This window comes from Globicephala melas, chromosome 2 (assembly GCF_963455315.2).
Source record: "Globicephala melas chromosome 2, mGloMel1.2, whole genome shotgun sequence".
In the NCBI taxonomy this organism is placed as follows: domain Eukaryota; kingdom Metazoa; phylum Chordata; class Mammalia; order Artiodactyla; family Delphinidae; genus Globicephala; species Globicephala melas.
In genome coordinates, this window is record NC_083315.2 from 3817919 (window position 1) to 3830517 (window position 12599).

The 12599-nt window shown below is 37.8% G+C and overlaps 1 protein-coding gene across 23 annotated transcripts in view; it reads left to right on the plus strand.

Moving 5' to 3' along the window:
- Positions 1-12599, plus strand: part of NSUN6 (NOP2/Sun RNA methyltransferase 6) — a 178245-nt gene that overhangs the window by 31419 nt on the left and 134227 nt on the right. For all 23 annotated transcript variants that reach the window (XM_060292144.1, XM_060292147.1, XM_060292107.1 and 20 more), the window contains 2 exons: positions 4103-4212; positions 4983-5136. In XM_060292144.1, the coding sequence (XP_060148127.1) occupies positions 4103-4212; positions 4983-5136 (264 nt within the window). The remainder of the gene's footprint in view (positions 1-4102; positions 4213-4982; positions 5137-12599) is intronic.

Here is a 12599-nt window from a genome sequence, read left to right on the forward strand (position 1 = left end):
GTGTATACGACAAACTGAAGGGATTAGATTCCCCCAGAACTGTAGCAAATAGAACTAACTGGTAGAGACTGTAAAGTCAGTCTCCTTGAAATGATAAAAAACAAAGGAAGAATCTAAAACATAAAAGACCCTAAGAGGGAAAAAAAGCATTGAAAAAGAATTTCTAGAAATAAAAATATCATTAAAATTAAAAACTCATTCAATGAGCCAAACTGAAGATTAGACCCAACAGATGAGAGAATTAATGAACTAGAAGATGACTCATAGGAAATTACCCAGAATGCAGCAGGTAAAGAAGGTAAAGCAGTTGAAAGTATGAAACTGAGTCATGGAAAAAAGAATGAAAAGGCACTACACGTTTCTAGTGAATCCCAGATGTATAGATTAGAAATAATGGGGAAAGACAATATTCAAAAATATAATGACAAAGAATTTTCCAGAATTGATGAAAGTCAGATTTAAGGAATACAGTGTCTGAAGCCAAAAGTAAAGATAAATCCATATCTAGGTACTTCAGAATGGAACTTAAGAACACCAGAGACATCAGGAGCATCTGAAAGCAACCAAAGATAAAACGTGGAAGCTATCTCAGTGATCAGGTTAAGAGGTGATGCACGTCTGATGTCAGGGGATGGGCCCGGAAGACCTGTCAGAGAATTAGAGGTGGCATCACTTGGTAACTCAGTGAATGTTAGAAGTTTTAGGAAGAAGAGATTTAAGATGATGCCAGGCTTTCCAGTCTGGCTATTCAGATAGATAATGGCACTTTGGTCAAGACTGGAAACATAGGAGGATGAGAAGCATTGGGGTGTTAGCAAAGATTTGAGGAGTGGGTCAGAGAATCATAACGTTGTTCAGGACTTGTTGAGTTTGAAATAACTGTGGGACATGTATATATAGCTACCTGCAGGTAATCAGTCTGGAAAGGCTAATCATTAGAATATGTGGGTTAATAACAAGGTCCTGAAAACATAGGAAGAACACTCTTTGACATAAATCACAGCAAGATCTTTTTGGATCCACCTCCTAGAGTAATGGAAATAAAAACAAAAATAAACAAATGGGACCTAATGAAACTTCAAAGCTTTTGCACAGCAAAGGAAACCATAAACAAGACAAAAAGACAACCCTCAGAATGGGAGAAAATATTTGCAAACGAATCAATGGACAGAGGATCAATCTCCAAAATATATAAACAGCACATGCAGCTCAATATTAAAAAAACAAACAACCCAATCCAAAAATGGGAGAAGACCTAAATAGACATTTCTCCAAAGAAGACATACAGATGGCCAAGAGGCACATGAAAAGCTGCTCAACATCACTAATTATTAGAGAAATGCAAATCAAAACTACAATGAGGTATCACCTCACACCAGTTAGAATGGGCATCATCGAAAAATCTACAAACAGCAAATGCTGGAGAGGGTGTGGAGAAAAGGGAACCCTCTTGCACTGTTGGTGGGAAAGTAAATTGATACAGCCACTATGGAGAACTGTATGGAGGTTCCTTAAAAAACAAAGTAGTGCTACCATATGACCCAGGAATCCCACTACTGGGCATATACCCAGAGAAAACCGTAATTCAAAAAGACACATGCACCCCAATGTTCACTGCAGCACTAGTTACAATAGCCAGGTCATGGAAGCAGCCTAAATGCCCATTGACAGACGAATGGATAAAGAAGATGTGGTACATATATACAATGGAATATTACTCAGCCATAAAAAGAAATGAAATTGAGTTATTTGTAGTGAGGTGGACAGACCTAGAGTCTGTGCTACAGAGTGAAGTAAGTCAGAAAGAAAAACAAATATAGTATATTAACGCATGTATGTGGAACCTAGAAAAATGGTACAGATGAACCGGTTTGCAGGGCAGAAATTGAGACACAGATGTCGAGAACAAACGTATGGACACCAAGGGGAGACAGCGGCGGGGGTGGTGGTGGTGGTGTGATGAATTGGGCGATTGGGGTTGACGTGTATACAGTGATGTGTATAAAATGGATGACTAACAAGAACCTGCTGTATAGAAAAAAAATGTGCTGTGTTGATAAAGTGTTTAAAGAAAAATAACAGGGTCCTACTGTATAGCACAGTGAGTTATATTCAGTATCCTCTGATAAACCATAATGGAGAAGAATATGAAAAAGAATATGTATGTGTATAACTGAATCACTTTGCTATACAGCAGAAATTAGCACAACATTGTAAATCAAATATACTTCAATAAAATTAAAAAAAATATGTGGGTAATTTTTGTGATTATTGAGATCATGAGATTGCCAAGGTTTAGGATTCAGAGTGAGATGAGCTGCTTGGCATGCTTTAGAACCTGGGGGAATGAACCTCTTCTAGAGATAGCTAGAGAATGGGCAGTGAGTGTGGGACCAGGAAGGAGGATAAAGCTGAGAAGTTTACTGAGGTTTGATCATTTGGAGATCATGGGAAGAAAATGCACTTAATTCCCCCAGCAAGGAGTTATGACAGCACATGTGAAATGTTGCCAACCAGGGAAGCCCATCAGACATGCAGTGCTCAAGATGTTTGTTTGGGGTAATCACATAGGCACTCCTGACTTTTGAAAAAGGCCGCTCTGAGTGTTGGAAGTGAGACCCAGGCTTCAGTGATTTGAGGAATGGATGGGAGGTGAGAATTTGGAGAGCACTCAAAAAAGCTGGATAGTAAAGGGAGAAAAGAAGACTTACCTTTGTCTAGTTTAAAGTATTAATAACTTACTGTGCACCAATCTACCACTTTAGAAATACTTTTGAATGCCTTGTATGTTGTTTGTTTTAGTCTTTGAAGGCAGGGACTTTATTTCTCTTCTCTCCTAATGCTGTTATGAAACAGTAATGCTTGTTAAATGATGAAGCAGTTTTTTTTTTTTCCTTTGGGGGTTGTGATTTTAATCCACATAAAGCTTCATTGGGTGATTAGAATAGAAACACTTGATCATGTCCATTCTAACATGAAACGCATCAGAGCTGGGCCCCAAGGGGTCCCTTTTCCTGTTCTAGCCTGTGTGTCATTTCCTGTGACCTCAATCCTGCCTAATTATTTTTAAATTGAGGTATAGCTGATGTACAATATAAGTTACAGGTGTACAGTATAGTGATTCACAATTTTTAAGGGTTATGCTCCATTTATAGCTATAAAATATTGGCTATACCATTGGCTATTTTGCTGAAATAATGCCATTTGCAGCAACATGGATGGACCTAGAGATTATCATACTAAGTGAAGTGAGAAAGAGAAAGACAGATACCGTATGATATCACTTACATGTGGAATCTAAAAAAAATGATACAAATGAATTTATTTATAAAATGGAAATAGACTTAGAGACATAGAAAACAAATTTATGGTTACCAAAGGGGAAAGGGGGTGGGCGGGATAAATCAGGAGTTTGGGATGAACAGATACACACTACTGCATATAAAATAGGTAACAACAAGGTCCTACTGTATAGCATAGTGAACTATATTCAATATCTTGTAATAACCTATATAGGAAAAGAATCTGAAAAAGAAATATCTATATCTGTATATCTATCTATATAAAACTGAATCACTTTGCTGTATACCTGAAACTAACTCAACATTGTAAATCAACTATACTTCAATAAAGAAAAAAATACTGGCTATATTCCCTGTATCATATAATAGATCCTTGTAGCTTATTTTATACCTAATAGTTTGTACCTATTAATCCCCTACTCCTTTCTTGCCCTTCCCCACTTCCCTCTCCCCACTGGTAGCCACTACTTTGGTCTCTATATCTGTGGGTCTGCTTCTTTTTTGTTATATTCACTAGTTGTATTTGATGAAGCAGTTTTTGGTGCCACTTACTATCTTGCAATAGGATCCTCTTTCTGTTTTCTTTTTCTCAAGTGTCCATCTTCTTTGTAATTTTTTTAAAAAACTATTTCTTCCGTATTTATCTTTTTTCAGCTTTTTCTCATTTATTCATTAGTGGCATGCCTATGGGACGGTGAAGACCAAAGAGGTTATTTACTTAGGGTTCAGATTGAAACTGAAAAGGTTGATAGGCGTTGGAGGTGTATCACTGTTCACTTTCTCTCATCTTGCATCCCTAGGAATAATATAAAACAACAGCCCTGTGAAGTTATTGTTGGAGCCCAGTGTGGCAATGCAGTCTTACGAGGAGCCCACGTCTATGTTCCAGGAATTGTGTCAGCCTCAAAATGTGAGTATAACGTTTAGGTTTCTCTGTAGAACAGCCACTAAAATTTATGTGTATCATCAAATGGAAAATTTATTAAATCATCACTCAGATACATTTCAGATTTACTTTAATAAAGATATTTTCCAAGTTTTGCATTTAGTATAGCCGGTTGAGAGAGATATCTGATAAGGACTAACAAGTTAGGCATCCGTATATGGGTTTTGTGCCCATTTCTTTTATTCCCTTTGAGGGACGTGTGTGATGATGTTTACAGGATCAGGACTGATGAATAGAGCGTAAGATGTCAGTGAAATTTTGTTTTGTATTCTTTACTCTGTTGCCCTAAAACCTCAGGCTGCTGTCCTGTCATTTGTGAGGGGAACATTCGGAGCCTAGAATCTTAAATATTGGGATGAATCTTAGCATTCTTAATTTACCCTCTTAGGGAATGTTAGGTTTGGGAAAAATAATTTAAATAGAAGATATCCTTCCTTTTCTGCTCAGCTAAAGACTTCCAGCTGAGGTCAGATGTTTTGAAGACTGTTCTGTATCTTTCTTTTCCTAGGGAAAAAAAAGCATCAGTTCGATTTATTGTTGGCAAACGTTTGAAAGTAAAAAGTTACATTTTCTATTAGGGGTTACAGTGAGATGGGTCAGTCTGCTTCATGCCCACTACTGATGCCCCTAGGCGTCCCCAGTCTTAAAGCTTGAAGACTTAAAGCTTAAAGAATTTTCACTATTCTGCTACAGTACAGATAGATCAGTGTGATATGATTTTCTTCTTTCTCTAGTTATGAAAGGTGGAGATGTTGTTTCCGTGTACTCTGATATTAAAGGCAAATGTAAGAAAGGAGCCAAAGAATTTGATGGAACAAAAATATTTCTTGGAAATGGGATTTCTGAACTAAGCCGCAAAGAGATCTTCAGCAGGCTCCCTGAACTGAAGTATGTCAGCAAATGCCATTTGGGGGAAATAAGCACCTGTGGTTCAAAGAAAATGAAAAACAACGTAAAAAATATATCTAGAAAACTTGAATGAGCAAGGGGGTTTTTAGTCCAGATATAGACGTGACTGCCTTAACTCTGTTTTCTGTTAATGGAAATATACTTCACTGACCTTAAGAAAATTTATCTATCTGTCTATCTATCTAGTTGCATTATATGAATGATTTTTTTTTTTTTAGTATAAATTCAGCTGGAAAATACTTTAACCCATATTGCCATTTTTGAGGGGGAGATATCCTTTTAGGTAAAAGAGTAAATGCTCAGGTTAAGGAGCCTATTGTATATTAAGTTGAAAAGTTTTGTATCTTTGGAAAACATTGCTTATCTTGATAAAGGATGAATTAGACCACCTCTCCAGATCTTTTTTTAACAGTCTGTGGGCAAAGAAAAGCTTATGGCTTTAATATTAAAAAGAGAAAAAATATTTAACTGAAAAATTTACCAGGAAGCCAGTACTCACATGAATACTTGTGGTCCAAAATTAATGTTCGGACTTACACCGAATTAAAATCCAAGTTATGTTAAAATCATCTCCAGTTGCTACAGGTGCTGAATAAATTAAATTGGTGGACAGTCCAGTTTCTTATAATTTTTAAAAATTGAAGTATAGTTGATTTATAGTGTGTTAATTTCTGCTCTACAGCAAAGTGACTCAGTTATACATTCTTTTTTATATTCTTTTCCATTATGGTTCATCACAGGATGTTGAATATGGTTCCCTGTGCTGTACAGTAGGACCTTGTTGTTTATCCATTCTGTATGTAATAGCTTACATCTGCTAACCCCAACCTCCCAGTCCACCCCCTCCCCAAACCCCGCCCCCTTGGCAACCACAAGTCTGTTCTCCATGTTTATGAGTCTGTTTCTATTTTGTAGGTAGGTTCATTTGTGTCTTATTTCGCTTCGTGTTTTCAGGCTGTTTTAGGAATCCTGTGGACAGCTCTGTTACTCCACAGTTGACAGCTGATGGAAACATGCTGAAAGCTGTGAATTTATCCTGCTCGGACAGAGCCACATCCCTGATTCCTGGGACAGTTTTTTATATTAAAGCAATTTGGATTTCTAGTTTATAGTTGAAAGCTGTGAATTTATCCTGCTCGGACAGAGCCACATCCCTGATTCCTGGGGCAGTTTTTTATATTAAAACCGTTTGGATTTATAGTTGAAATTAATTCTTCTAAGGAAATAGGCTATTCTCTCCACCTAGAGATAGCGGTACTTTCCAAATGGCCAAGAACAAATACTGTCTTCTCCTTGGAGCGCCTTCTGAAGATTATGCATACATCTGCTGTGTTAACCTTTGGGTCTGTAATGGGGAGTTGACAGCTTGACTGCTTCCTTCAGCTTGTTATTAGTGGTACTTGCTTTATCCTCTTATTTGACGTGGTGGTTCCAGTAACTGGGTCCACAGATTTCTGAGTACTGTTTTCTTTGTTGGTGGGAGTGGGAGGCAGCCATCTTTTAAGAAACTGTTGAGTTTAAAAAAAATTTTACTTTTTATTGGAGTACAGTTGATTTACAATGTTGAGGTAGTTTCAGGTGACAGCAGAGTGATTCAGTTATACGTATACACATATCTATTCTTTTCCAGACTTTCTTCCCGTGTAGGTTATTACAGAGTATTGAGTGGAGTCCCCTGTGCTATGCATGCAGTAGGTCCTTGTTGGTTATCCATTTTAGACATAGTGATGGGTACATGGTAATCCCGACCTTCCAATCTTTCCCTCCCCCCACACCTTTCCCCTCTGGTAACCATAGGGCATTCTCTAAGTCTGTGAGTCTGTTTCTGTTTTGTAAATACGTTCATTTGTATAATTTTTTTAGATTCCACATATAAGTGATATATGAAATTTGTCTTTCTCTGTCTGACATACTTCACTTAGTATGATAATTTCTAGGTCCATCAATGTTGCGGTAAATGTCATTATTTCATTTTTTTTAATGGCTGAGTAATATTCCATTGTATATATGTGCCACATCTTCTTTATCCATTCATCTGTCAGTGGACACTTAGGTTGCTTCCATGCCTTGGCTATTGTAAATAGTGCTGCAATGAATATTGGGCTGTGTGTACCTTTTTGAAGAATGAGTTCCTCCAGATACATGCCCAGGAGTGGGATTGCTGGATCATATGGTGGCTCTGTTTTTAGTTTTTTAAGGAACCTCCATACTGTTCTCCATAGTGGTTGCACCAATTTACATTCCCACCAGCAGTGCAAGAGGGTTCCCTTTTCACCACACCCTCTCCAGCAGTTATTGTTTGTAGACTTTTTGATGATGGCCATTCTGACTGGTGTGAGGTGATACCTCATTGTAGTTTTGATTTCTCTAATAATTAATGATGGTGAGCATCTTTTCGTAGCCATTGGTATGTCGTCTTTGGAGAAATGTCTGTTTAGATCTTCCCATTTTTTGAATGGGTTGTTTGTTTTTTTGAAATAGAGCTGCATGAGCTGTTTGTATATTTTGGAGATTAATCCCTTGTCGCATCATTTGCAAGTATTTTCTCCCATTTTGTGGGTTGTCTTTTCATTTTGTTTATGGTTTCCTTTGCTGTACAAAAGCTTTGAAGTTTCATTAGGTCCCATTTGTTTATTTTTGTTTTTATTTTCATTACTCTAGGAGGTGGATCCACAAAGATATTTCTGTGATTTATGTCAAAGAGTATTCTTCCTATGTTTTCCTCTAAGAGCTTTATAGTATCAGGTCTTACATTTAGGTCTTTAATCCATTTTGAGTTTATTTTAGTATATGATGTTAAAAAATGTTCTAATTTCATTCTTTTACATGTAGCTGTCCAGTATTCCCAGCACCACTTATTGAAGAGACTATATTTTCTCAATTGTATTGTCTTGCCTCCTTTGTCATAGAATAATTGACCATAAGTGCTTGGGTTTATTTCTGAGCTTTCTATCCTGTTCCTTTGATCTACAAGTCTGTCTTTGTGCCAGTATCGTATAGCTTTGATGACTGTAGCTTTGTAGTATAGTCTGAAGTCGGTGTGTCTGATTCTTCCAGATCCGTTTTCCTTTTTCAGGATTGCTTTGGCTATTTGGGGTCTTTTGTGTTTCCATATAAATTTTAAAATTTATTGTTCTGGTTCTGTGAAAAATGCCATTGGTAATTTGATAGGGATTGCATTGAATCCATAGATTGCCTTGGGTAGTATAGTCATTTTGACATTATTGATTATTCCAACCCAAGAGCATGGTATATCTTTCTATCTGTTTGTGTCATCTTCAGTTTCTTTCCTCAGTGTCTTATAGTTTTCAGAGTACAAGTCTTTTGCCTCCTTAGGTAGGTTTATCCCTAGATATTTTATTCGTTTTGTTGCAAGGGTAAATGGGATTGTTTTGTTAATTTCTCTTTCTGATCTTTTGTTGTTAGTGTATAGGAATGCAAGAGATTTTTGCATATGAATTTTGTATCCTGCAACTTCGAATTCCTTGATGAGCTCTGGTATTTTTCTGGTGGCATCTTTAGGATTTTCTATGTGTAGTGTCATGTCATCTGCAAACAGTGACAGTTTTACTACTTCTTTTCCAATTTGGATTCCATTTATTTATTTGTTTATTTTGGATTCCATTTATTTATTTATTTATTTATTCATTCATTCATTCTTCTCTGATTGCTGTGGCCAGGACCTCCAAAACTATGTTGAATAAAAGTGGTGAGAGTGGACATCCTTGTCTTATTCCTGATCTTAGAGGAAATGCTTTCAGCTATTCACCATTGAGAATGTGTTAGCTGTGGGTTTGTCATATGTGGCCTTTATTATGCTGAGGTAGGTTCCCTCTATGCCCACTTTCTGGAGAGTTTTTATCATAAATGGGTTATCATAAATTTTGTCAAAAGCTTTTTCTGCATCTATTGAGATGATCATATGGTTTTTGTTCTTCAATTTGTTAATGTGGTGTGTCACACTAATTGATTTGCAGATGTTGAAGAATCCTTGCATCCCTGGGATAAATCCCACTTGATCATGGTGTATGATCCTTTTAACGTATTGTTGGATTTGGTTTGCTAGTATTTTGTTCAGGATTTCTTGCATGTATGTTCATTAGTGATAATTGGCCTGTAATTTTCTTTTTTTTGTGGTATCTTTGTCTGGTTTTAGTATCACGGTGACGGTGGCCTTGTAGAATGAACTTGGGAGCGTTCCTTCCTCTGCAATTTTTTGGAAGAGTTTCAGAAGGATAAGTGTTAACTCTTATGGAAATGTTTGATAGAATTTGCCTGTGAAGCCATCTGGTCCTGGCCTTTTGTTTGTTGGAAGTTTTTTAATCACAGTTTCAATTTCAGTACTTGTGATTGGTCTGTTCATATTTTCTATTTCTTCCTGGTTCAGTCCTGGGAGATTGTACCTTTATAGAAATTTGCCCATTTCTTCTAGGTTGTCTGTTTTATTGGCATATAGTTGCTTGTAGTAGTCTCTTATGATCTTTTGTATTTCTGTAGTGTCCATTGTAACTTCTCCTTTGTCATTTCTAATTTTATTGATTTGAGCCCTCTCCATCTTTTTCTTGATGAGTCTGGCCTAAGGTTTATCAGTTTTGTTTACCTTTTCAAAGAACCAGCTTTCAGTTTCATTGATCTTTCCTTTTGTTTTCTTCGTCTCTATTTCATTTATTTCTGCTCTGATCTTTATGGTTTCTTTCCTTCTGTTAACTTTGGGTTTTCTTCTTCTTTCTCTAGTTGCTTTAGGTGTATGGTTGGGTTGTTTATTTGAGATTTTTCTTGTTTCCTGAGGTAAGATTGTCCCTCTTAGAACTGCTTTTGATGCGTCCCATAGGTGTTGGATTGTTGTGCTTTTCTTTTCATTTGTCTCTAGGTAGTTTTTGATTTTCTCTCTGATTTCTTCAGTGATCCATTAGGTTGTTTAGTAACATATTGTTTAGCCTCCATGTGTTTGTGTTTTCACAGTTTTTTTTCTTGTAATTTATTTCTAATCTCATAGTGTTGTGGTCAGAAAAGATGCTTGATATGATTTCAATTTTCTTAAATTTACTGAGGCTTGATTTATGGCCCAGCATGTGGTTAATCCTGGCGATTGTTCCATGTGTCCATGAAAAGAACGTGTGTTCTGCTGCTTTCGGATGGAATGCTCTGTACATGATCAATCAGGTCCACCTGGTCTAATGTGTTATTTAAGGCCTGTGTTTATTGATTTTCTGTCTGGATGATCTGTCTGTTTGTGAAAGTGGGGTGTTAAAGTCCCCCTACTATTACTGTGTTATTGTTGAGTTCTCCTTTTATGGCTGTTAGCATTTGCCTTATATATTGTGGCGCTCCGGTGTTGCGTGAATATATATTTACAGTTGTTAAGTCTTCTTCTTGGATTGATCCCTTGATCATTATGTAGTGTCCTTTTTTGTCTCTTGTAACAGTCCTTATTTTAAAGTCTATTTTGTTTGATATGAGTATCACTACTCCAGCTTTCTTATGATTTCCATTTGCATGGAATATCTTTTTCCATCCCCGCATATTCAGTCTGTATGTATCCCTAGATCTGAAGTGGGTCTGTTGTAGACAGCATATATATGGGTCTTGTTTTTATATTCATTCAGCCAGTCTGTGTCTTTTGGTTGGAGTTTTTATCTACTTACATTTAAGGTAATTATCGATATGTATGTTCTTATTGCCATTTTGTTAATTGTTTTGTTTTTGTAGGTCTTTTTTCTTACCTTCTTTTGTTCTTTTCTCTTGTGATTTGATGACCATCTTTAATGTTGCGTTTGGATTGCTTTTTGTGTGTGTGTGTGTGTATCGTAGATTTTTGGTTTGCGGTTCCCATGACTTTTATATATATATATACAAGATTGTTCTAAGTTGCTGGTCTCTTAATTTCCAGTGCATTTCTGGTATCCGGCATTTGTACTCTCCTCACGATTGCTGCTTTTGATATCATATTTATGTGTGGATGATTTCCTACCTTTATGTTTGCTTTTACTGGTGAGCTTTTCGATTAGTAATTCTCTTGTTTCTAGTTGTGGCTTTTTCTGTTCCGTCTAGAGAAGTTCCTTTAGCATTTGTTGTAAAGCTGGTTTGATGGTGCTGAATTCTTGTAGCCAAATCTGAATGAGAGCCTTGCTGAGTAGAGTAATCTTGGTTGCAGGTTTTTCCCTTTCATCACTTTAAATATATTGTGCCACTCCCTTCTGGCCTGCAGAGTTTCTCCTGAAAAATCAGTTGATAACCTTATGGGGATTCCCCTGTATTTTATTTGTTGCTTTTCCCTTTTTACTTTTAATATTTTCTCTGCCTTTAATTTTTGGCAGTTTGATTAATATGTGTCTCGGCGTGTTCCTCCTTGGGTTTATCCTGTATGCGACTCTGTGCTTCCTGGACTTGGGTGGCTGTTTTCTTTCCCATGTTAGGGAAAGTTTCAGGTATTATCTCTTCAAATATTTTCTCAGGTCCTTTCTTTCTCTCTTCTCCTTCTGTGGCCCCTATAATGTGAATGTTGGTGTTTTTAATGTTGTCCCAGAGCTCTCTGAAACATTCTTTTTTCTGTTCCATGGCAGTGCTTTACCCCATTCTGTCTTCCAGCTCACTTATCCATTCTTCTTCCTCGTTGTTCAACTCCGTTGTTTAAATCTCTTGGCTCTTTCTTAAACATTTCTTGTATCTTCTTGGTCTGTGTCACCATTCTTTTTCCGAGATCTTGTATCATCTTTACTGTCACTACTATGAATTCTTTTCCTGTCTCCACTTCACTTAGTTGTTCTTCTGGTGTTTTATCTCGTTCCTTTGTCTGGAACATATTCGTGTGCTGTCTCATTTTGTGTAACCCTGTGTTTGCAGTCCCACAGGTTGCAGGATTGTAGTTCCTCTTGGTGTGTGCCACCTTGTGGGTGCAGCCCGTCTAAGAGGCTTGTGCAGGCTTCCTGGTGGGAGGGACTGGTGGCTGCCCACTGGTGGGTGGAGCTGGGTTGTGGTGGGTAGGGCATGTCAAGTGTTGTGTTTAGAGGTGGCTGTGGATTCAGGAAGACTTTAAACAGTCTGTCTGCAGATAGGTGGGGCTGTATTCCCACCCTGTTTGTTTTTTGGCCTGAGGAATCCCAGTACTATATCCTAAGGGCTGTTGGGTGGGGTCAGATCTTGGCTTCAAAATGGTGGCCTCCAGGACAGCTCATGCCATTGAGTGCTCCCCAGTACCTCTGCCACCAGTGTCCTGGTCCCCACAGTGAGCCACAGTTGCCCCCTCCCTCCCCAGGAGACCCTCCAAGACCAGCAGGTAGGTCTGGCCCAGGCTCCTATGAAGTCACCTCTTTTTCCCTTGGGTCCTGGTGTGCATGAGACCTTGTGTGCGACCTCCAAGAGTGGCGTTCCTGTTTCCCTCAGTCCTGTGGAGTTCCTGTGATCAAGCCCCACCGGCCTTCAAAGCCAAATACTCTGGCTTC